Source organism: Cetorhinus maximus, chromosome 6 (genome assembly GCF_964194155.1).
Source record: "Cetorhinus maximus chromosome 6, sCetMax3.hap1.1, whole genome shotgun sequence".
Taxonomy (NCBI): domain Eukaryota; kingdom Metazoa; phylum Chordata; class Chondrichthyes; order Lamniformes; family Cetorhinidae; genus Cetorhinus; species Cetorhinus maximus.
The window spans coordinates 70,927,054-70,952,085 of NC_135884.1; the positions used below are offsets into that span (position 1 = coordinate 70,927,054).

Below are 25,032 nucleotides of genomic sequence, written 5' to 3' on the forward strand. Positions count from 1 at the left end.
CCTCTGAGAGAAGAAATTCCTTCTCATCTTTAAATGGGAAACCCCCTTACCTTGAAACTGTGATCCCTGGTTTTAGATTTTTCTATGAGAGGAAACATCCTCTCAACCTCCAGCCCTGTCAAGTCCCCTCAAAATCTTACATGTTTCAAAAAGATCACCTCTTATTCTTCTAAACTTCAATGAAGATAAGCTTAACCTGCTCACCTTTTCCTCATAAGACCAACTCCTCATCCCAGGAATTGGCCTAGTGAACCTTCTCTGAATTGGTTCCAATACAAGTATGCCCCTCTTTAAGTGAGGTGACCAAAACTGTATACAATACTACTCTAGGTATGGTCTCATCAATGCCCTGTACAATTGCAAGACTTCCCTACTTTTATACTTCATCCTCCTTGCAATAATGGCCAACTTTCCATTTGCCTTCCTAATTACTTACTGTACCTGTATGCTGGCTTTTTGTGATTCATGTACAGGGATACCCAGATCTCTCTGCAGCATTCTGTCATCTCTCTCCATTTAAATAATATTCTGCTTTTCTATTCTTCCTGCCAAAGTGGACAACCTCACATTTTCCCACAGTATATCTATCTGCCAATTTTTTTCCCACTCACTTAACCTATCTATAGCCCTATGCAGACTCTATATTCTTCACAACTTGCTTTCCTTTCCATCTTGGTATCATCAGCAAATTTGGCCACAATACAATTGGTCGCTTCATCTAAGTCATTAATATAGATCACAAATGGTTGACGTCCCAGCACTGATCTCTGCGGCATGCCGCTCGTTACAGTTTGCCATCCTGAAAACTCTGTTTCCTGTTATTTAGCCAGTCTGGTATCCATGCTAATATATCACCCCCCAAAATCATAGGCTCTTATCTTGTATGCTAACCTTTTATGTGGCACCTTATTGAATGCTTTTTAGAACTCCAAATATGCTAGATTTACTGGTTCCCCTTTATCCACCCTGTTTGTTACATTCTTAAAGAACTCTAGTAAACTTGTCAAACATGATTTCCCTTTCACAAAGTCATGTTGACTCTGCCTGATAGTAGAATGATTTTCTATATGACCTGCTACTATCACATTAATAATGGGTTCTAGCATTTTCCCAATGACATTCAGCTAAATGGCCTATAGTTTCCTGCATTCTGTCTTCCTCTTTTCTTGAATAGAGGTGTTACATTTGCGGTTTTCCAATCCTCTGGGGCTTTTCCACGACCTCGGGAATTTTGGAAGAGTACAACCAATGCATCCACAATCTGCGCAGCCACTTCTTTTAAGACCCTAGGATGCAGGGCATCAGGTCCTGGGACTTGTCAGCCTTAAGTTCCATTAGTTATACCATTATCTTTTCACTAATGATAGTGATTATTTTAAATTCCTCCTTACCTTTTGCCTCATGATTTTCCACTGTCCTTGGGTTGGTGTGTCTTTTACCATGATGGTGGATACAAAATATTTGTTCAACGCCTCTGCCTGTTCCTATTTTCCCATTATTGATTCCCCAGTCCCACCCTCTAAGGTACCAATGCTCACTTTAGCTATTCTTTACCTTTTTATATACTTGTAGAAGCTTTGACTGTCTGTTTTTATATTTCTTGCTAAATTTCTCTCATACTCTTGTTTCTCCCTCTTACTTAATTTTTTAGTCATCCTTTGCTGGTTGCTAAAACTTTCCCGGTTGCTAAAACTTTCCCGATCTTCTGGCCTACCACTAATCTTCACAGCATTGTACACCTTTTCTTTCAATTCAATACCGCCCTTAACATCCGTAGTTAGCCATGCATGGTGCATTCTTCTGATAGAGTTTTTCTTTTTCAATGGAATATATCTTTGTTGAGAGTAATGAAATAACTCCTTAAATGTCTTCTACTGCTTCTCTACCATCTTACCTTTTACCCAGTCCATTTTACCCAATTCTGTCTTCATAAACTTAAAGGTAATTACAAGGGTTAGATACTAGTTATGGGTCCACATTTCTCACTCAAACTGAATGTGAAATTCTAAAATGTAAATTCTAATGTGAAAGGTTGGTTCACTATAAAACACACTTTTCTCAGAACTCCTGATGTTCACTGCCTGGTAGCAACAAGCTTTGTTGGAAAGGCTAATTCTGCAAACCCACGACTGAGATTCTGGCATTTGAAATGCGAGCGCAGGGAAACCCCTATTCTTCAATATAGAATGACTTAAGTTCTGAAATTTTAACCTTGAAGTTGGAATAAGTGGAGAGGGAAGGGTGTGGAGGGATGGGGTCTGAGGCAGAGCCCGCACCAGCCCACTGTGCTTTTGTGGAGCCAGAAGGACCATTCTAGAATGGATGGATTAGGTTTTCAATCACTCATGGGGACAAGGGGCCAACATGCTTTAAAAATAGCACACTCAGATGGTGTGTCAGTCTTCAGACAGCTCTGTGACGCACTGCAATTTTCAAAGGGGTGGCGTGGGGGTGAAAACTGGCAACCGCATACCTCCAATTAATTTGCTGTTAAACACATTGTAAAGCATGTTAACAGGCTGGAAAAGGGACAAAATGACTTTTTCAAAGTTAAGAACAGGAAGAGTGAATGGTCTGGGGCACATTAGTACGCAGCTGTTGGCAGCAAATTGGGGAGTCATTACTTATTGTGACTACTGATTTAAAATCTTAAAATAAAAAGGAAAGTCAAACTGAGGTGCTCATGTAGTGGACCTTCAAGCTTCACAAAAAAAACAATTGTGGCAAATTTTGCGGCCATTTCACGAGTGATTTCCTTTAAGTGCTTCCATTTAGGCTGCTTGTTGCCTGTATGAATGGGCAGAGTTATTGAGGAGAATGGTCAGCCAATGACTAAAATAATAAGTAAGAGGGAGAAACAAGAGTACGAGAGAAATTTAGCAAGAAATATAAAACAGACAGTAGAAGCTCCTACAGGTATATAAAAAGGAAAATAAGTTTTTAGGAACCAGCAGCGGGTAACTAAAAAGCTAATAAAGAGGGAGAAAATTGATTCTGAAAGTAAATTGGCAAGAAATATAAAAACAAACAGCAAGAGCTTCTACAAGTATATAAAAAGAAAGAGAGTAGCTAAAGTGAGCGTGGGACCCTTGGAGAATGTGACTGGAGAATTGATAACAGGGAACAGGGAAATGGCAGATAATTTAAACCAGTATTTTGCATCAGTCTTCACAGTGGAGGACACTATAAACATCCCAAAGATATCAGATAAGCAAAGAGCTAATGGGAGGAAAGATCTTGTAACAGTCTCTATCATGAGGGACAAAGTATTTGACAAACTAATGGAACTAAAGGCAGACAAGACCTGATGGCCTGCATCCAAAGGTTTTAATGAAAGTGGCTGCAGAGATAGTGGAGACATTGTTCGAAATATTCCAGAGCTCACTGGGTTCCTGGAGGGTCCCAGCAGATTGAAAAACCGCTAATGTGACGCCCCTGTTGAAGAAGGGAGAGAGACAAAAAACCGGAAACTATAGGCCAGTCGGCCTAACATTTGTCGTTGGGAAAATGCCATTATTAAGGAACAAATATTAGGACATTTAGAAAAGCTTAACACAATCAAACAGAATCATCATGGTTTTGTGAAAGGGAAATCATGTTTGACAAATTTGCTAGAGTTCTTTGAGGATATAACAAGCAGAGTTGATAAAGGATAACCGGTAGATATATTGTATTTGGATTTCCAGAAGGCATTCGATAAGGTGCCACATAAAAGGTTTTTGCAGAAGATAGGAGCTCATGGTATTGGGGGTAATGTATTAGCATGGATTGAGGATTGGTTAACACACAGAAGGCAGAGAGTCGGGATTAATGGTTTTTTTTTCAGTTTGGAAAGATGTAACTAGTGGAGTGCCACAAGGATCAGTCCTAGGGCCTCAATTATTTACTATCTACATTAATAACTTAGAGGAGGGGGCAGAGTGTAATGTATCCAAATTTGCTGACAATACAAAAATAGGTGGGAAGGCATGTTGTGATAAGGACATAAGGAATCTGCAAGGGGGTATAGATAGGTTGAGTGAGTGGGCAAAAACTTGGCAGATGGAGTTTAATGTTGGAAAGTGCGAGGTCAGACACTTTGGTAGGAAGAATTAAAAGGCAGGCTATTATTTAAATGGAGAGAAACTTCAAAAAAGTGCAGCACAGAGGGATCTGGGTGTTCTTGTGCATGAAACACAAAAGGTTAGCGTGTAGGTGCAGCAAGTAACTAAGAAGACAAATGGAATTTTGGCCTGTATTGCTAGGGGGTTGGAGTTTAAAAATAGGGAAGTCTTGTTACAACTGCAGGATGTTGGTGAGGCTGCACCTGGAGTACTGTGTATAGTTTTGGTCCCTATATTTAAGAAAGGATATACTGGCATTGGGGGTAGTTCAAAAGAGATTCACGAGGCTGATTCCTGGGATAAAGGGGTTGACCTATCAAGAACGACTAAACAGGTTAGGCCTTTATTCATTAGAGTTTAGAAGAATGAGGAGTGATCTTACTGGAATGTATAATATTCTGCGGGGGCTTGACAGGGTAGATGTTGAGAAGATGTTTCCACTAGTGGGGGATTCTCGAACTAGGGGACATAGTTACAGAATAAGGGGACACTCATTTAAAACTGAGATGTGAAGGAAATTCTTCTCTCAGAGGGTAGTGAATGTCTGGAATGAGTTGTGGAAGCTGGATCGCTGAAGGTATTTAAAGAGGAGGTAGATAGATTTTTGAAATATCAGGGAGTTGAGGGCTATGAGGAGCTGGCACAAAAGAAGAGTTGAGGCCTGGGGCAGATCAGCTATGATCTTATTGAATGGCGGGGCAGGCTTGAGGGGCCAAATGACTTACTCCTGCTCCTATTTCTTATGTTCTTATGTAATGCGCCCCTTAAAATTGCAATTACATCATTAGGACATCAATGACATGTGCAAGGGCTCTACTTCCTGAACACTGCAGTTACCCTGGGCAGGCACTTTTCAAAATGTCAATGGCTAGGACATGGTCACACGGTAAGTCTAGTGACCCCATTTTGAGGCCCTTAGTGCCCCATTAACACATCCAGCTCCATATCGTGCACCCATGAACCTTGGCCCTTTACCTGGTATCTCATTGATATTTTACAGATCCTCACCAAGTATAATGTACAATACCATGCAATAATATTCAGAATATATTACTTCAAAATAATAATCAAGTTACATCATTGGCCTGGATTTTCAATCTGGGGTTGGATCCCAATGCCATGATCATTTCTAGGTCACAACCCCACAATACGTCAGCATCACTGACACAATGTTATTTTTACATGCAACTGCTTTAATTGGGCTGGAGGCATGTTTGACCCCCAATATGTGGTGATGGGCACTGCCTGGAGGCAGGAACTACTTCTTGGGAGTGAGTTTAAAAGTCAAATGGCAGCCATGATTGGACTTGCCATTGCTTTGGGGGATGGAGCAGGCAGGGGAGCAGAGGGCTAGCAGCCTCACAGTCTGAACAAGTCCAAAAGCTCATTCAACAGGTAATTAATCTACTCTGCTCAAGAGATGGCAACTTTTGCAACTTGATGGCAATATGAGCACCTTTGTTTGACTTTCCTTTTTGTTTCAAGATTTTAAGTCAGTAGTCACAATAAATAATGACTCCCCACTGAGCTGCCAACAGCTGTACACTAACGTGCCCCAGAATATTCGCTCTTCCTGTTCGTATCTTTGAAAATTTCATTCTGTCCCTTCCCAGCCTGTTAATACACTCTTCAATAAGTTTAACAGCAAGTTAATTGGAGGCATGCAAATGCCAGCTTTCACTCCCCGCCCTCCCTTTGACAATTGCAGCATGTCACGGAGGCGTTGGAAGACTGACATGTCATCCGAGAGTGCTATTTTCAAAGTGCACCTGCATCTGACCTTGTCCCCAGGTTGATTGAAAATATCTAGTCCTTCCATTCTGGTGACTTGTCAATGATTTCACATTAAAGCTCTCAAAAGTAGACTGTTGTAAATATCAAGGCGTTTACCTATTCGTATTACATGAGCAACTATGTAGAGATCTCGCTTCAGATCCTTGTTACTGAGATCCTGAAAGTCCAAACATAAAAAGCATAGTTGTGTCAGGTAAATGACAGTGAGCATTACAGACAAAACTACAGTTAATAGCATAGCTTGAGGTGAATGCTGCAGGTTAATAATTAATTCTATCAGTATATTAATTAAAATCACTATTATTAGCAATACCACAGTCAGCATTTTTTAAACTGAGTGTCAACATTTCACATGAAAAATCAACTTTTTTGCTGAGATTAGTGTCAAGTAATCAGATCAGTGGGGAGTTGCAACCCAATTAGGCATTACTTTCTCCCACTGTTAGTTGCAATGTACTTAACAATGCTACTCAGGTGTATTGTTGTCCCACCAACATGTCCACAAACATAACTTCCTATAACACCGTTCACACCAAAACTGATCATTTAAAAAACTCCTATGTACACATTATACTTGTGTTCTGTATGCAAACATTTTATAATGGGAAATTGTATGTCAAAATTTTCACCTGCATGCTTTGCTGCTGAGCTCTATGAAACACTTAAAATGTTTTATGGAAAAATGAATTTGGCTACAACTGTTTGTCCTATCTCAAATTTCTAATGTTCAAAAGATGTTTTAAAGAAAATAATATATTACATATTTTGCTATAACATGATCAAGTGCACTAATTGAATATATTTGTGAGTTTAATAACATCATTTAAATTTTTACTTGAAGGCCTCAGTCTTCAAGTACCTCCTTCTCCCAAATGGTAACAACTGGCCAAGGGTGCGAGAAAAGAACTGTAAGTTGAAATGAAGAGAATTCCTTTGTTCTTTATCATTTAAGCACCACACACTGTGGTATTCTGTGTGTCATCCCAAATGATCCCAAACTATTAAGCAATTGCAAATATCAGCTTCTGAAATGTCCCACCATCTAAGAGCTGTTAAAGTCTCGGTAATAATCTATGTCAGTGAATGAAGAAGACTGCAGTAATAAAGTCAGCAAAGGGTTCATGTATTAATTTACTGATGAATGGCAGCTACATCTTTTTTAAAAACATGGGAAAACATTAATCTTTTAAAAGCAACAATTAGGAAGTTAAAACCTGCCCTTCACTCATAGGGCGGAATCTTCCCAGAATTGCACTAAGTGCGGTAGTGGGTGTGAAAAACAATGTTTTACCCACAGGCCGCAATGGCGGGTTTTCACGCCATATCATTGGCTTCCCAGTGCATCCCACCTCATTAATAATGCATTCATGGGAAACACGCTGGATTGCTGGTGGACAGGCTCGGATTTGCCCATCACCTCAGCGCTTTCTCGCTCCGGGTATCATATTTAAGCGCACCAGAGCACAGCCTACTTCATATCTACAGACCAGGACTGCTCCAGGTGACAGATGGCCCTCAGCTTTAGTGACGCCTCTCTGGGGCACCTGCTGGATGCAGTGGAAAGCTGCATGAGCTCCTCTACCCCTGCTCTGTCTGCAGGAGTCACCAGAGTCACCAATCCAGCCTGGGAGGAAGTGACAGCAGTGGTCAGCACCAACGGAGCACGGAGGAGGTCAACCATCCAGTGCTGGAAGAGGATGAATGATTTCATCCATTCCGCCAGGATAAATGAACCATCTTGTCACTCTCAATATACACCCCCAAACCCATCACACATCCACAGGGATCTCACACCTCAAGAGGCAACACCACTAACTGTCACACACCCCCTCACATTCGCATCAGGCTCAAATCCTCTGGAGCTCGGGTCCTCACCCCGTCCATGACTCTGCCCACCACACAAACATTCCATGCATCCCGCTCACACTCTCTCCATTTGTTTTCATGCAGGAGAAGCCTGCTCAGAACAGCAGGGAGACCAGGGGTTGAGTAGCCAACATTAGGCCCCTTAGAGGTCATCACGCTGCCGTGGACCATGCCTGCGCCGGTGAGGTCGGCGGCGAACACCACCGTGAGGATCCTGCACCAGATCATCCTTCTCTCAACGCAACTGTGAGTGCCCTGTCTCCTGTTTTTGACACTGTTGGCATGCACTAATTATCTCAGCTTTGGTTCACAGGGAGCTCTGCCAACTGACCAACACCCTCAGCCAGCCAGTCCCTCAGCTCCATCCAGGTCCTCACCTCCAGCGATGAGGACACCTCCATTGAAGAGCTGGAAATAAGCAGCCTGAAAGACCACACCCTCCACCAGTGCAGAGACACACACCTTGGTGAGACCTAAATCTAGAGCAGGCTCAGGTTCACAATCTGGTGGTCACTGCACAGACAAGTGTCCGCAGCAAGGAGGAAGCAGGTTCAGCCAAGCTCCCTGGTACTGGGAGGACTGCTGGGGAAGAGGTCCGAGTCAGATGAAAAGCCTCTGAATTTGGCTTTCCAACTCATTGTGGAGAGTCAGCGGAAGGTGGGGAACATCCTGTAGAGATGTTGGAAGCCCTCAACAGAGTGGCATGCGAGTTGGAGGAGTGTGTCCACCTGCTCTCTCATGAAGTGATGCTCACATGTGCATGCATGGAGGTTGCCATTGGAAGTAAAAACAGAAAATGCTGAAAAAACTTAGCAGGTCTGACAGCATCTGTGGAGAGAGAAACAAAGTTAACGTTTCGAGTCTGTATGACCCTCCTCCAGAGCTGAAGCTCTGAAGTTCAATCATTACCGAACATCCCCACTTCTGACCTTATGATAGAGGGAAGGTCATTGATGAAGCAGCTGAAGATTGTTGGACTTAGGACACCACCCTGAGGAACTCCTGCAGCAATGTCCCAGGGCTGAGATGATTGGCTTCCGAAAACCACAACCATCTTCTTTTGTACTCGGTATGAATCCAACCAGTGGAGAGTTTTTCCCCCAATGAGCATTGACTTCAATTTTGCCAGGGCTCCTTGATGCCACTCTCAGTCAAATGCTGCCTTGACATCAAGGGCAGTCACCCTCGCCTCACCACTTGAATTCAGCTCTTTTGTCCATATTTGGACTAAAGCTGTATGTAATGAGGTCAGGAGCAGAGTGACCCTGGCAGAACCCAAACTGAGCCTCAATGAGCAGGTTACTGCTGTATAAGTGCAGCTTGATAACATTGTCGATGACATTTTCCATTACTTTGCAGACGATTGAGTGTAAACTGATGGAATGGTAACTGGCCATATTAAAATTGTCCTGGTTTCTGTGGACAGTGTTGTATATACACCAGTTTGTTGTATATCTTATATATCTCAGAGCAATGCAGAGATAACACTAGTTTCTAAGTGTGCAACAGCTTTTATTTACAAGGGTTTTAAAATATCTCTGCAATCACAAAATGTCTGTATTCATGCTTACAGTTCAGCTTCTAGCAGCTTCGCTGCTTACTCAAGTTCTGAGTCCACAACCAGGCTTAATCAATCAAGCACAGTGAGCATAGGTCAGTTACTAGACTCAAATATTTAAAAACAGAACAATTGAACAATTAAATACTACTGACAGGGCATACCTGGGCAATTTTCCACTTTGCCTGGTAGATGCGACTGTTGTAGCTGATATCGTAATCATACACATTGCCTAACCTAGCAACATACCTAGTAGGAATAATGACTGTGAGAAAGATGAAGGGGAGAAAAGTGTTTTTTTTGTTAAGTAACTCACCTGTGCATTGTGCATTGCTACCAACACACTTCACATTGTTTAATTTTGATGATCTTTCTTTCTATTTTTTCTCCTTTCTCATTAACATTTTCATCCAGAGAGGAGGCAATGGCCTAGTGGTATTGTCACTGGACTAGTAATCCAGAGACCCAGACCCAGGGTAATGCTCTGGGGATCTGGGTTTGAATCCCACCATGGCAGATGGTGCAATTTGAATTCAATAAAATCTGAAATTACAAGTCTAACGATGACCATGAAATGATTGTTGTGAAAACCCATCTGGTTCTTTAGGGAAGGAAATCTGCTGTCATTACCTGGTCTGGCCTACATGCGATTCCAGATCCACAGCAATGTGGTTGACTCTTAAATGGCCTAGGAAGCCAGTTTCTCAAGGGCATTTAGGGATGGCCTAGTCAGTGATGCATATGCCCCGTAAATGAATAAAAAAAAGGAGAGAAAACATGGTCGAGGCAGAAGCAGCTCTTTTTGTCCTGGAACTAAAACGTTATGCAAGATTCATCAAAATTCTTTCATTACAATTATCTTCAAGCGCAGAGGCGTTAAACTTTCTTTTAGAATAAAGCAGTGAATACAGTAGAAAGGGACTCCAAATTACCGTAAATAAGGCACACAGCCGCTCTATTTTCTCAGGGTTTCTTGGCATTCCATTCTTGTTCAACCTCACCATAAACCTCTCACTGTGGAAGAGAAGAAAATACAATTGAACATTTTTGAGAAAGCATCATTGGTCAGAATATGGATTCCACTTAGCAAGTTTTCTTAAAGGGAAGGTTTGCTCAGGCACCTGTTCCAGTTCTACACTGAGATTGTAGCAAGGCTACTTCCACTTGAACTGTGAGAAGTATCGAACTGTACAATTCAAGGTTTTGTCCATATACTTGCATTGCTTGTGCAGAGAACATTTTGAGCTGTGTGACTTAAAGCACTGGAGGTAGAGTTTTTGCTGATGAGACAAAGATAGCTAGGAAACTAAGTTGTGAAGAGGACATAAGGAAGCTACAAAGGGACATAGATAGGTTAAATGAGTGGGCAAAGATCTGGCAAGTGGAGCATAATGTGAGAAAATGTGAAATTGGCCATTTTGGCAGGAAAAATAAAAAAGAAGCATATTGTCTAAATGGTGAGAGATTGCAGAGGGATCTGGATATCCTAGTGCATGAATCACAAAACGCAAGTATGCAGGTACTGCAAGTAATTAGGGAAGCTAATAGAATGTTATCGTTTATTGCGAGACAAATTGAATATAAAAGTAGGGAGGTTGTGCTTCGTTTGTTTAGGGCACTGGTGAGGCCACATCTGGAGCGCTGTGGACAGTATTGGTCTCCTTATTTAAGGAAGGATGTAAATGTGTAAGAAGCAGTTCAGAGAAAGTTTACTCAACTAATACCAGGGGCAGGATTTTACGTCCCACGGGTAGGCGCGCGCCCGACCCAATAGGGCGTAAAATCGCATGTGATGACATCGGGCGAGCATCCCAACGTCATCACGCACTTGCGTAATAGTTCGGATGGCGGGCACGTGCGAGAGTTGGCAGTGCGCTCATTGACAGTTAAGAGGCCTATTAAGGCCCTTAATCAAATAATTGAAAGCTATTTTTTGCTGCCCGTCCAATCTTATGGTTGGCGGGTGAATCAACCAGGCGGCCTTTGGATTTTTTATGAAACCTCTTCCACTGGCGGGATGAGGTTTCCAGCAGTAATTAAAAATATATAAAAATGTTTACACATCATTTTTAATATGTCCCTGTTCATGTGACTGAGTCACATGTGGGGACATGTTTCTCTCATTTTTAAAATCTATATTTTTGTATCCACAATTCTTCAGCTCCCTGTGCCCTCAGGGAGCTGTCAGTGTGCGCTCCCCTGCGCATATGCAGACTTCAGCGCTCGCCCTCCTTCCGCCCCCATCCAGGCAGCGCTGAGTTCCTCAGCATGCCTTTCATGCTGGTTGGCTGTTAATTGGCCAGCCAGTGTGCAATCGTGGTCGGGGGCCGATCGCGGGTGGCAGACCCTTTCCCAGCCACTCCTGGGCCCACCTGCCACGCCCGCCCGACAACCAGAAAATCCTGCCCCAGGAATGGGCGGGTTGTCTTATGAGGAAAGGTTGGACAGGTTAGGTTTGTATCCACCGGGGTTTAGAAGAGTAAGAGGTAACTTGATTGAAACATAAAATCCTGAGGGGTCTTGACAGGGTGGATGTGAAGAGGATGTTTCCTCTTGTGGGAGAATCTAGAACTAAGGGTCACTGTTTAAAAATAAGGGGTTGCTCATTTAAGACAGAGATGAGAAGAAGTTTTTTTCTCTCAGAGGGTAGTGAGCCTTTGGAGTTCTCTCAAAAGGCTGTGGAAGCAGAGTCTTTGAATGTTTTCAAGGCAGAGGTAGATAAATAGACGGGATGTTTCAGTCAGATCAGCCATTATCTTATTAAATGCTGGAGCAGGCTCGAAGGGCCGAGTGACCTACTTCTGTTCCTAACTCGTACGTTCATATGTATGCTTGTTTTTTCCAGTGTGATTTGCTTGTAATCAGCATTGTTAATTGTATATCAATTGTGTTTAATTATAGGGAGGCAGTGATTATTAACTGGGCATTCACTTGAGCCCCCTATAAATAGTCAAAGACTAAAACTGTGGTTGTTGCGTTTGGAGGTGCATGCCTGTAATGTATAATTCCACAGATAAATATAGAAGTGTGTAAAGATTGGCTCCAGTTCTATCCTTCACCAACTGACTTTCTGGAGTAGAACAGATGTAACTTGTGCAAAAGATTTCAGAACTTTAAGTGCCTATTACATTCAGCACAAATCAATATTTTGCGATCTTTTGTGCTGCTATAAAAATCATCATGCTCAACGCTGCCCACAAAACTAGTCATGCTCCTGGATGAATTAATCATTTCTGATAATTGCACTCATTTAGAGGCCTTCATGAAAGCTCCAAAATTTATGCTGGTTTGTTTGGGCAAAATGACAACTAATTAGCACATTTTAAAATAATTTGAATATAATTTTTTTTAATGTACTAAGAAATTGACTACTGTACTCCAGTTTAACAATATGTATTTACAAAGTGTTTTTAATGTAATAAAACACCCCAAATATTTCACAAGAGTGTTATCAAATAAAAATTTGACACTGAGCCTCATAAGGAGATATATGGTAGATGTCAAAAAGCATACTAAAGAGGTTGGCTTCAAATGGTTTGGTATATTTTTTAAAAGTCATTTAAAGCCATTTTGAAAGTCATTTAAAATCAGGTTACACACAGGCGGTGGATTGACACTGTTAATTAAAAATACTTATTTTTTTTTAGATAAACCCATTTCTAGCTGTATTAATTGAACTGCATCAAAGAACCACTCTTAACTATATCAAATAATGCGAGAATGTCAAATTTCAAAGGGAGCAACAATTTATACTGCCTGAGAAAAGCATGCTGATTGATTGGCAAGTCGACTCTGATTGGTTGAGGTGTTGTTATGGAGAAAGCACCAGGGAACTATTACGTCCACATTTTTGTTTAATTCAAAAAGGTGCAAGGCCTGAACATGTTTCTTTTTCCTGCAGAGGACAAGTCCCTGCATATGTAGCTTCGAACAAGCGTAAGTGAGCCACATTGTGTTTGATTGTAACATTAACTCTGAAAGCGATGAATGCCACCGACCAGCTCGCTCCTCCGGTCACGGTAGGGGGGTTCTCGGATGAAGGTGACAGGTGCATGTGTGATGGGTACTGGAATCATAACGGGCTCCTCTCATCAGAAACTGAACTGTCATAGCCAGAGAGCCCATTGAAGTTCCAATGCGGATGACACCATGCAGCAGGTCTCCACTGTCTCCTCAGCCCGCCCAGTGTGCATAGTGACTTTGATGATTGAATGTATTGATCTTTTGTCTTCCTTCCATAGATGCGCCATCCGCAGGAGCTGACAGCGACTCCGAGGACCCCCCATTGAGCTCCAAGGAAGACATCACCCCAACACCAGTGTCACACCATCTCTCTGAACCAGGCACCAGCGCAGATACTCACATGTCAGTGGCATTAGTTATTCGGGTCTGCGGGTCATGCACAATGGTGAGGGCACATCACACTTGCATAAGGAGCTGGCAGAAGCAGAGGTCCCAGGGAGCCGACAGTAGGAGCACAGCTGGAAACCAAGACCATGCTGCATTCGAGGCAGATGATAAGCCTTTGGAGTCACCCATCAGACAGCAGATACTGGATGTCCAGCGGGATGCGTGGGGAGAACTGGCAGTGTGAGAGATGGATGAGGCACCTAGTCTCCATGCTAGGTCGCCATCCATGAATGGTGAGCATGGAGGTGCAAACGCTGCCTGTTGTCTGAATGGGCTTCTCTCTGGACGAGAGCATGAGCTCCTCCACCCCTCCGCCAGTGTCTGCTGCATCTGATGATGCCATGACTGAGGAGTGCCCAGCCATGGGGCTGGATGCACCCTTCGAGGTGGAGCCTACTCAGGCTCTGGCGAGCAGAGGATGACCACCAAGGTCATCAGGGCCACCAGGACAGCAGAGTCAGCAGGCTGCCTCCAACACCACTGTCAGCGAGGCGGGGAAGGGGGGGAGGTAACAAGACGCAGCACCCACAGACACAAGTTGAAGGCAACTTGAGCAGAGCAGGGGCGTGTCACAGGTGACATTTTTTGTGTTAATTATTTTGACTCTTGTATTAAGGATGGACACTTTATTTGTTCTTTGTACGTTCATGTGAAGTAACATAAACATTTATTTGACTTAAATGGGCTGAGTTGGCTGGATGGTATGAATAGATGCCAGATGCAGCACAGGCTTATAAAAGTATGGTGTTGTGTGGTGCTGGAGTACTGGGCTGGGTTCTCATTTATTGATTGTTAACAAAGAAGACAGTGACATTGGCTTGATGGGGCATCGATGTCGTGGATGCCTAGCTGAAGGTTTGCAGGATCTAAGCATCCCTGGTGCCCCTGCCTCCATGAAGGTTCCTGTCCTCTGCCTCGAGGTCCTGACCCTGCACCTCCCCATCTCCTCTGAGCCATCACTTGAGTCATCCTCCGTGGCTTGTGGAGCTGCCTCACTTTCTTCAGCCTCCAGTGGATCCCCCTTGCCTGAGCCAAGTAGTGCAGGGCGTAGAATGCGATGACTTTGAGGGAGACATGCATCTGAAGCGCATCTTTAGCAGCCTGATGGTCCTCTCCACCACTGCCCTGTTGTATCTCTCCTCGGCCTCAGCTTTTGGGTAACGGAGTGTGGTCATTAGCTACCTCTTAAAGGGATAGCCCTTGTCACCAAGGAGCCATCCATCCACTCGTGTAGGAGCCATGAACAGCCTTAGTACCTGTGAATGCTGCAAGAAGTAAGCATCGTGTGAGCTCCCAGGGTAACGAGCACAAACTTGGAGAATCTGTGTCATGTGGTCACAGATGATCTGAACATTCATTGAGTTTCTGTTTATGAAAGCTCCAGGCTCACATACTGGTGCCTTGATGGCCATGTGAGTGCAATCTATTACACCCTGCATGTGGGGGAACCCAGCCATCACAGCAAAGCCTTGTGCTCGCTCCACCTGGTTCGCCTTGTCTGTCCGAAAGTAGATGAACATGCGGACATGTCTAAAGATAGCATCAGTCACAAGCTTGATGCAACTGTGTGCAGCTGATTGAGAAATGCCGCACAGAGCCCCCACTGAGCCCTGAAAAGTACCGGAGGCATGGAAGTTGAGGACCACTGTGACCTTCAAAGCCACCGGCATGGGGTGTCAGCCCACACAGTTGAAGGCGATTTCCGGACCTATCATGTGACATATTGCTGTCACTCTGTCCCTGGAGAGGCAGAGTCTCCTGCAGCATTGGACCTTGGATATCTAGAGGATGGAGCGCTGTCTGAACACTCTTGATGCTGGGTAGTGGCGTCTTCGGCATACCATCCCGCCTTCGCCTCCCTGCTGTCCCTGCACCAACTGAGCCCATGCCTCTCCTCTGTCCCTGGGGCACTGCCCACGCCCATCTTGTCTCCTTTCCCAGTGAAGGAACAGCGACATATTTCCAAGTCAGGGTGGTGAGTGGCTTGGAGGGGAACTTCCAGGTGGTGGGTCCCCATGTGTCTGCTGCCGTTGTCCTTCTAGATGGTAGCGGTCATGGGTTTGGAAGGTGCTGTTGAAGAAGCCTTGATATGAGTTCCTGCAGTGCATCTTGTAGATGGTTACACACTGCTGCCACTGTGCGGTGGAAGTGGAGGAAGTCAGTGGATGGGCTGCTTTGTCCTGAATGATTTCAAGCTTTTTGAGTACTGTTGGAGGTGCACTCATCCAGGTTTTACATTCTTTGAATGAATGCTGCTTTATCTCTCCATGAGATACTTTGTAACACCCCTCGGCCCTCTGTATTACCAAGCTTTGCTTTCGTCACAATGCTTCCACAGTAACATGCATTCTCTGTTTCACTCTACAGAGGTTTAAGGACTGTATTTTATGTTCCCCTGGAGGTGGGTTGGCAGGTGGGCGGGAGCAATAAAATTGGGCATGATGCCAGGGTTCCTGGCGCCTACCATCCTGTGCCCACTATAATTTTACATGTGGCAGGGAAGGCATTGGGCGGTCCACCATCCATGGGCCAACTGAGGCTCTTAAGTGGCCAATTAATGGCCATTTAAAGGCCTCTTCTCTCCTCCGCTGCAATTTTTCCTGTGGCAGGCGGAGAGCACTGTCATGTGGGAAGCCTGGCTGCTTTCACTCCGCCGGCCAGTGGAGGGCAAGGGAGGGGGTCGTACCTTCTTCACGGACACCCTAGCCCATCAGAGGGCTCCCAAAGGTACCCCCGACCCGGTTCACTGTGCCCCCTGGCCTGTCCAGCTTGGCCCTCCATGCCTTTTCTGACACTAGCAATAACACCACCCACCCAGCAGCCCCCCCAACACCCCTCCCCTCACCTAGGCGTCTGGCTCCAGCAATGATCTCTGTTGGGTACTAGATGTAGTCCCAGCAGTAGCCATTGCTCCCGGGGTGCTGCTGGGGCCAGAGAGCTGCTGGGCATTTGATTGGCTGACAGCTGTTGGAATCAGGACTTTCACCCTGGATATGGTGGAAGTCTCGCCTCGAGCCACTGAACAGTCCGCCGACAGTTAAATTGCTGTGGGACATGCCACTGAATTCAGGAGAAGGTCTGCTCGTGAAATTTATGCCAGCAGGAGTGCAATGCAATGTGCAATGTAAAATTCCACCCTCTATTTTTGAAAGCATGCTTCTGTGAATGAAGTTTAAATAGTATATTTACAAGAGCTAAAAGGGATTTGGTCAGTTACTAAATCACAGCGTACATAACCAATGATTTTACAGTTAGTTTTCTATCAACCCTTTCACCCAGAAGCTGCTTGCTTTCAATGTCCTTCTAGTACTGCTGCCAAACTATTCATTCTATTCCATATATATACCATAATCATCTTAGTGCAGATTAAAATGTTCTAATCTCCTTAATCCCTTTTCTTGATTACGGTGATGTAAAGACACAGGATTATGATGAGGGGAGGTTTTACAAGTTCTGATTTACAGAACCAGTCCATTACTCTACAGTGATATTGCTGACGTTGAATTACTCTCCTAAGCTGCTGCCATAACCACATATTTTGATCATTTCAAACCTCACCTTTTCCCTCTGTTCAATCATTTTTACAATATTTACCAGTGATTCTATTTCTGGTGGGTTAAGTATTTGATCCATTGCATAAGACTTGGTTGATCATCCATCATATAAACAGCACAATTTTTTCCACAGGAAGAGCTGAATTCAATCATTTTGTCATGTGGGAGTTTGCACAAGAACATTAATTGTAAATGAGGTATAAAATTCACTTAAGTAAGGAACTTCCAATAAATTTGGAATAAAATTTACACAATTCCTCAATTAAATTGGTTTAGTTTGATGCAATATGACCCTTTTCACCCAGATTCATTACTCACAGTAGGCTTCAGTCTGGGGAGGAAACAAATTACACTTTCTACTTTAAAGTGAAACCATCTTAAACTTGAACAGCTAAGCCTTTAAAGTGATCAATACCTGCTCACACCTTCATATCTTCCAGCCCGTTGACAAATTTCAAACAGTTTCACTGTTGTGATGCTTGTTTTAAAGTGTAAAATAGTACTGTTTCTCACAGTCCACACTGGCCCCAAACATCTTTTGATATTTAGATATTTCAGATTGTAGCTATTTTATCTCAGATTCCAAAGGTGGAATTTTTCGACAGCCGGATTTTATGGTCCCGCCGAAGTCAATGGAGTTCAGAATGGCTTGTTGCATTTTATAGCCCTGTCCCCGCCGCGATGGGGCCGTAAAATTGCAACTCACGTTTACACAATTAAATTAAGTCTTATGACGCATTGCGTAGTGTGCCTGCCTCCGAGTCATAAGTTCTGGGTTCAAATCCCACTCCAGGGGCAGAATTTTACCCTTGGTGTGCGGGCTAGGTGAGGGCAGGCAGCAGCGGTCGGGAAGTCGACTGCCACCCACGATCGGCAGTGCACTGCAATTTCATGCTGGTGGGCCAACTAAGGCCCGCCTAGCGTGAAAGGCGGTTGGGGAATCAGTGAGAAGGGGCGAGGGGGCATGATGTCCGCTGGGTCCAATGGCGACCCGGCGGGTGATTCAAAACTGGCCCAGGCAGCCCCTGGAAGGCTGCCATGGAAGGATGCTGAAGTCTCTATGGATCCTGTTGCGGTTGGATACGGGGGGTGGTGGGGGGCAGGAAGGCAGAGCCGTCGGCCCTATGTTTCTTGGATGAGTGCCTTGCAGCCCTCCTGGAGGAGGCTGCAGCCAGGAGGGAAACCCTACGGGAGGAGGAGCCCCCACACCTCACCAAAAAGGCCTGGGGGGAGGTGGCATCCAGGGTCAGCAGCCACAACGTGGTGAGGTGACATGGGTGCAGTGCCGGAAGCGCTTCAACGATCTGCGATTGGGAAGGGTGAATACCGTGTTGGCATGCAGAACAGTTAAGAGCTGGTCATCCCCCCGTGGACCTCAGAGGTCTTAGGGTGTGAGTGTGTTAGAGTCTGAGTGGCAAATGTCAATGAGGCAGGAGCTGGCCAAGGGGGTGAGGCCTGGCTGCTTGGACTGAGTGCCTTGCGGCTCCAGGGTCACGAATCAACTGAGCCCCGCGAGATGTTCCACAGGTGGAGTTGGCCATGGTACAATGGCGCTGCAAGTAGAGAGTGGACTAATCAATGCTCCTCTATCCTTTCAGGTCAGGACATCCCATAACAATATTGAGAGGTTGCGGACTGGCGACATCATACCTCCTAGTCCTCATGCATTACGAGCAGGAGGCCCTGGAGCTCAAGAGGCAGCATGCACCTCGGTCAAGTGGCCGCAGTGAGGTTGGGGTGCCAGACAAAGGTAAGGGTGCAGTGCACTGAGGTGAGAATGTCGGCTATTGCAATCATTCTAATGTAGTCTCTATATTGATGTGAGCCTCGAACCTGGAGTCCCCATTGATAATGAAAAGATGAGGGTGCCATGATGCATATCTCTATCTCACCAGAGTGCCTGGCATGCACAGTGACAGTGTCATGACTTAAACTAATGACATGTCCTTCTTGTCCCTTTTAGGATCACCAGCAGGTAGTCGCGCAGCCACCACCATGCTGAGCACGCACATGCGTTACACCCTCTCTGTCAAGCAGGCACCAGCGCAGATACCAGTACCTTGGTGGGCATAAGATCATCGTCTAGTATCTTGGTGCACATTAATGAGGGCACTTCACACTCGCTTGAGGTGCAGGCGGAGGCAGAGAGTACCCAGGGCACCGGCAGTCGGAGGACTGTTGGGGACCAGGACAATGCTCAGTCAATGGCTGATAATGGGCCTCTGGAGTCGACCATTAGGTAACAGATGCTGGAAGTTTAGCGGGGTGTGCGGGACGATCTGGCGGAGATACATGAGGGAATGCGTGCCATGGTGTCCACTGTGGAGTAGTCTGTGTGGAGCATGACCACTGCGTTGACCCTCATGGCTGAGCACAATGCCTCCTCCATGGAGAAAGTGGCAACTCTCTGCTTCAGGGACTCAATCAGGGGATGCACTCAGACCTGCAAGCCCACACATCAGCAATGACTTCAGCTGGTCAGTGGGAGATGGATTGGGCACCCAGTGTCCCAGCTAGATGCCTGGCCATCAATGGTGAGCAGGGAGGTCCAATGTGACCTCATGTTGGCACACGAGCTGCCTGCCGTCTCTGTGGGCTCCTCTCAGGGTGCTCCAGATGACGGAGGCAGCTCCTCCATCTCTCTGCATTGTTGAGTTGAGTTGCACATGGATAAGTTTGGTGTGGACAGATTGGTGCCTACTGGGGCACAGTTGTAAGAAATCACTGTATGATAATTTTATAAAATTCTAAGAAACTTGTTGAATATTACAGGAATAGCTTTCTCTCTTTTCCTTTAAGGAAAGCTCTCATAACAGCTTCCTGGGCTGACAAATGTAAGGCTGTAAAGGCTGTTATCTCTGCCAAGGACCCTGGCACAGACAAACAAAAACAAGACATTGGTAATCCTGATGGGTGGGGTATGAGTTGACCTCATGAGCCATAAGTGAACCAACTTTCTGAAGATTAAACAGGGCGACCTAGGAAGTGATGAGCCACAAGATGACTTAATAAACTTCTGACAGAAATAGGACAGACTACCTTGAATATATGTTCTTTGCTAATGGACAACTGAGGAGATGATTGGCACAAACCTCTCTGAAATAAGATATATAAATGGACTCTCGAAAGGGAAAAAACACACTTCGGATGGAAGAGAATATCCCAAAGTGGACCGATGTTGACTTCAGCCTAACACCTCGGTTAGCTCAAGAAGACTGAGGAAAACAGAAGAAACTTCCACTTTCAACCCTTGCCTAGGAAAAGATGAAGAGTTTCCTGATATCTTGACTGACTTGAGGAGGGAAAGAACAAAGAGAGAAGAAGACTGCTGCTAGCAAATAGACAAGAGACTGCCACTTCTAGCCATGGAGGTCAGCTTCATCAATCTATTTGTATGATCCAGGACCAGTGAATCATTCTGAGGAGACTGCCACCATCAGCATTGGAGATCAGCATCCCTCTACTTCCCCCATCCATTATTCCGAATAGGGACCAGTAAAACATTCTCACCTGTTACAGGTTGTATATCTCCTCTGCTCATTGAGATTAAGTATCACTCTTTTCCTGTCTATTTAGCTTACCCATAATGTTTAAACACTTGCTTCTTAATAAGCTACCTTAAAATAATTTGAGTTCTCCACCGCCTATCTTAGGTAATCTGAGACTTTCAAACCTTAAAATCTTACACAGTGTTCTGCAGTTCAGTATGAGAGGGCAAGAGCAGAGGTCCTTAGGGTCTTGTCCTGTGATCCCCATAAGGTACCAGCCAGTTTACTGAGAAGGTTGTTGTGGGTTTTCCCCTATAGCCTTGATGAGGTGGTGTCTGTACATGAGGGTTCTGTCAAGAGTGACAGTTAGATAAACAGGGTGGGGTTGTGTGTCAGTCTCTGGGCATCCAGGGTGATGTTCGGTTCCCTCTTAGTGCTTGCATTGTGAAGGTGGAATGTGCTAGGGACTGTTTACTGGTACTCGATTTTAAGTGCCATGTCTTGCAGTAGTTGGCCAGATTTGCAATATCGTTGTTCAATGTGACTTCCAGCTCCAGGGAAGTCTGAGACTGTATGTCACAGCAGATGTCGTCTGCATAGATAAACTTCTGGGACCACGTTGTCGGTGGGGGGGTAGGTCATTGGTGTACCAGGTTAACAGGGCTAGAATTAAGATGGACCCCTGTGGTAGTCTATTTGTCTTCTTCCACCAGGCACTAGTCTTGTCACCCATATGCACTCTGAACTGTCTCTCCTGGAGCAGCAGTTCAATGGCGTCAATATCCTTGGGAGGGAGAACTCTTGATATTTTGATGAATAGGCCAATGTGCTAGACTGTATTGTAGATTATGGTACATTAATAAATTATAATACACCCAACCATCAATGTCTACTGTTCTGGCTCCTCAATTGCTATACTGTATCAAACCATCAAGGTCTGTTGGTACAGGTTCTTCAATATGTATACTGTATACCAACACTGAGTCTACTGGCTCCTTGATATGTAACTGTATCCAACCATTAAGGTTTGCTGGTGTCAGATCATGAGCAGTCATGCAACCCAAACATCAATGTCCATTAGTGCCGATTCCTCAATGCAAAGACTAAAAATCGAGATTTGATGGCCATTTGATACATAACTGCACCCAGAGGTTTGCTCAAAAAGTATATTACACCCCAACTATTGAGCTCTGATGGACTTGGCTCCTTGATATGTACACTGCATCTGAATATTAAGATCTGCTGGTTAGAAGGAATGAGCCATACAGGCTCAAAACAGCTAGGAATTGTATTCAAGCCGATTACCCCAATTATATTTTAGAACCACTTCCAGTGAAAAATTTGCATATGCAGCTGCTGTATATTAGTGACTTTTCCATTCTGTTCCATATCCTTCCCATTAAGGACTGTGCCTTATTTTAAAAAAAAATTCATTCATGGGATGTAGGCATCACTGATTAGGCCAGCATTTATTGCCCATCCCTAATTGCCCTGTTCAGGGGGTGCTTAAGTGTCAAACACATTGCTGTGGGTCTGGAGTCACATGTAGGTCAGACCAGGTAAGGATGGCAGACTTCCTTCCCTAAAGGACATTAGTGAACCAGATGGGCTTTTACGACAATCAACAATGGTTTCACGGTCATCATCAGATTCCAGATTCTAATTTAATTCCAGATTTTTTTAAAATTGAATTCAAATTCCACCATCTGCCATGGTGGGATTCAAACCCAGGTCCACAGAGCATTACAGTAGGTCTCTGGATTACCAGTCCAGCGACAATACCGCTACGTCACTACCTCCTCAAATTTCACAGAATGAAAGCTGTCTGAGTGCCTCGAGAAGTCAGCCTGTTCATGGTTACATTTTTTTTATCCATTCATGGGATGTGGGTGTCGCTGGCTAAGTCAGCATTTATTGCCCATCCCTAATAGCCCTCGAGAAGATGGTAGTGAGCTGCCTTCTTTAACCACTGCAGTCCATGTGGCATAGGTCCACCCAGTGCTGTTAGGAAGGGAGTTCCAGAATTTTGACCCAACAACAGTGAAGGAACGGCAATTTTCTCCAAGTCAGAATGGTGAGTGGCTTGGAGGGGAACTTCCAGGTAGTGGTGTTCCTATCTATCTGCTGCCTTTGTCCTTCTAGATGGTAGTGGTTGTGGGTTTAGAAGGTACTGTCTAAGGAGGCTTGGTGAGTTCCTGCAGTGCATCTTTTAGATGGTACACACTGCTGCCACTTTGCGTCAGTGGTGGAAGGAATGAATGTTTGTGGATGGAGTGCCAATCAAGCAGACTGCTTTGTCCTGTATGGTGTCAAGCTTCTTGAGTGTTGTTGGAGCTGCATTCATCCAGGCAAGTGGAGAGTATTCCATCACAAGTCTGACATGCCTTGTAGATGGTGAACAGGCTTTGGGGAGTCAGGAGGTGAGTTACTCCCTGCAGAATTCCCAGCCTCTGACCTCTTCTTGTAGCCACGGTATTTATGTGGCTGGTCCAGTTCAGTTTCTGGTCAATGGTAACCTCCAGAAGGTTGATAGTGGGGGATTCAGCGATGGTAATGACATTGAATCTCAAAGGACAATGGTTAGATTCTCTCTTGTTGAAGATGGTCATTGCCTGGCACTTGTGTGGCACGAATGTTACTTGCCACTTGTCAGCCCAAGCCTGGATATTGTCCAGGTCTTGCTGCATTTGGACATGGACTGCTTCAGTATCTGAGGAGTCATGAATGGTGCTGAACATTGAGCAATCTTCAGCGAACATCCCCACTTCTGACTTTATGATGGAAGGAAGGTCATTGGTGAAGCAACTGAAGATGGTTGAGCCAAAGACACTACCCTGAGGAACTCGTGCAGTGACATTCTGGAACTGAGATGATTAACCTCCAACAAACACAACCATTTCCTTTATGCTAGGTATGACTCCAACCAGCAGAGAATTTCCCCCCGATTCCCATTAACTCCACTTTTGCCAGGGCTCCTTGATGCTATTGTCAGTCAATGCTGCCTTGATGTCAAGTGCAGTAGCTCTCACCTCACTTCTGGAGTTCAGCTCTTCTGTCCATGTTTGAACCAAGGCAGTAATGAGGTCAGGAGCTAAGTGGTCCTGGCAGAACCTAAACTGAACATCAGTGAGCAGATTATTGCTAAGCAAGTGCCGCTAAATAGCACCGTTGACGACATCTTCCATCACTTTATTGATGATTGAGAGTAGACTGATTGGGGGGGCGGGGTGGGGTTATTGACTGGGTTGGATTTTTCTTGTTTTTGGTGTACAGTACATATTTGGGCAATTTTCCATATTGTCAGGTAGATGCCAGTGTTGTAGCTGTAACGGAACTGCTTGGTTAAGGGCCTGGCAAGTTCTGGAGCGCAAGTCTTCAGTACTATTGCCAGAATGCTGTCAGGGCCTATGGCCTTTGCAGTATTCAGTGCCTTCAACCATTTCTTAATATCATGTGGAGTGAATCGAATTGGCTGAATACTGGCATCTGTGATGCTGGGGACCTCCGGAGGAGGCCGAGAGGGATCATCCACTCGGCACTTCTGGCTGAAGATTGTGCAAATGCTTCAGCCTTATCTTTTGCACTGATGTGCTGGGCTCCCCCATCATTGAGGGTGGGGATATTTGTGGATCCTCCTTCCCCCTGTGAGTTGTTTAATTGTCCACCAGCATTCACGACTGGATGTGGCAGGACTGCAGAGCTTAGATCTGATCCGTTAGTTATGGAATCGCTTAGCTCTGCCCTGTGTTGTAGCTTCACCAGGTTGACACCTCAATTTTAGGTATGGCTGGCATGCCCTCCTGCACTATTCACTAAATTAGAGTTGATCCCCTGGCTTAGCGATAATGGTAGAGGGGAATTACATGGGCAATGAGGTTACAGATTCTTGTTGAGTACAATTCTGCTGCTGCAGAACTGGTTGCCCAGTCTCGATTGCTAAGTCTGTTCAAAATCTATCCCACCCAGCATGGTGGTAGTGCCACATACATCAATGGAGGGTACCCTCAATGTGAAGACGGGACTTCGTCTCCGCAAGGACTGTGCGGTGGTCACTCCTGCTGATACTGTCATGGACAGATGAGGTCATGCATGTTTTCCCTCCTGTTGGTTCCCTCACCACAGATGCAGTCTAGCAGCTATGTCCTTTAGGACTCGGCCAGCTTGGTCTGTAGCCACTCTTGGTGATGGGCGTTAAAGTCCCCCACCCAGAGTACATTCTGTGCCCTTGCTACCCTCAGTGCATCCTCCAAGTGGTGTTC

The 25,032-nt window shown here is 44.9% G+C and overlaps 1 protein-coding gene across 1 annotated transcript in view; it reads right to left on the minus strand.

The window, feature by feature from the left end:
• Positions 1-25,032, minus strand: part of dock3 (dedicator of cytokinesis 3) — a 1,472,428-nt gene that overhangs the window by 645,869 nt on the left and 801,527 nt on the right. Inside the window, exons 10-11 of the mRNA XM_078543841.1 lie at positions 10,254-10,335; positions 5,994-6,054 (exon numbers count right to left, since the gene is read on the minus strand). Of these exons, the coding sequence (XP_078399967.1) occupies positions 5,994-6,054; positions 10,254-10,335 (143 nt within the window). The remainder of the gene's footprint in view (positions 1-5,993; positions 6,055-10,253; positions 10,336-25,032) is intronic.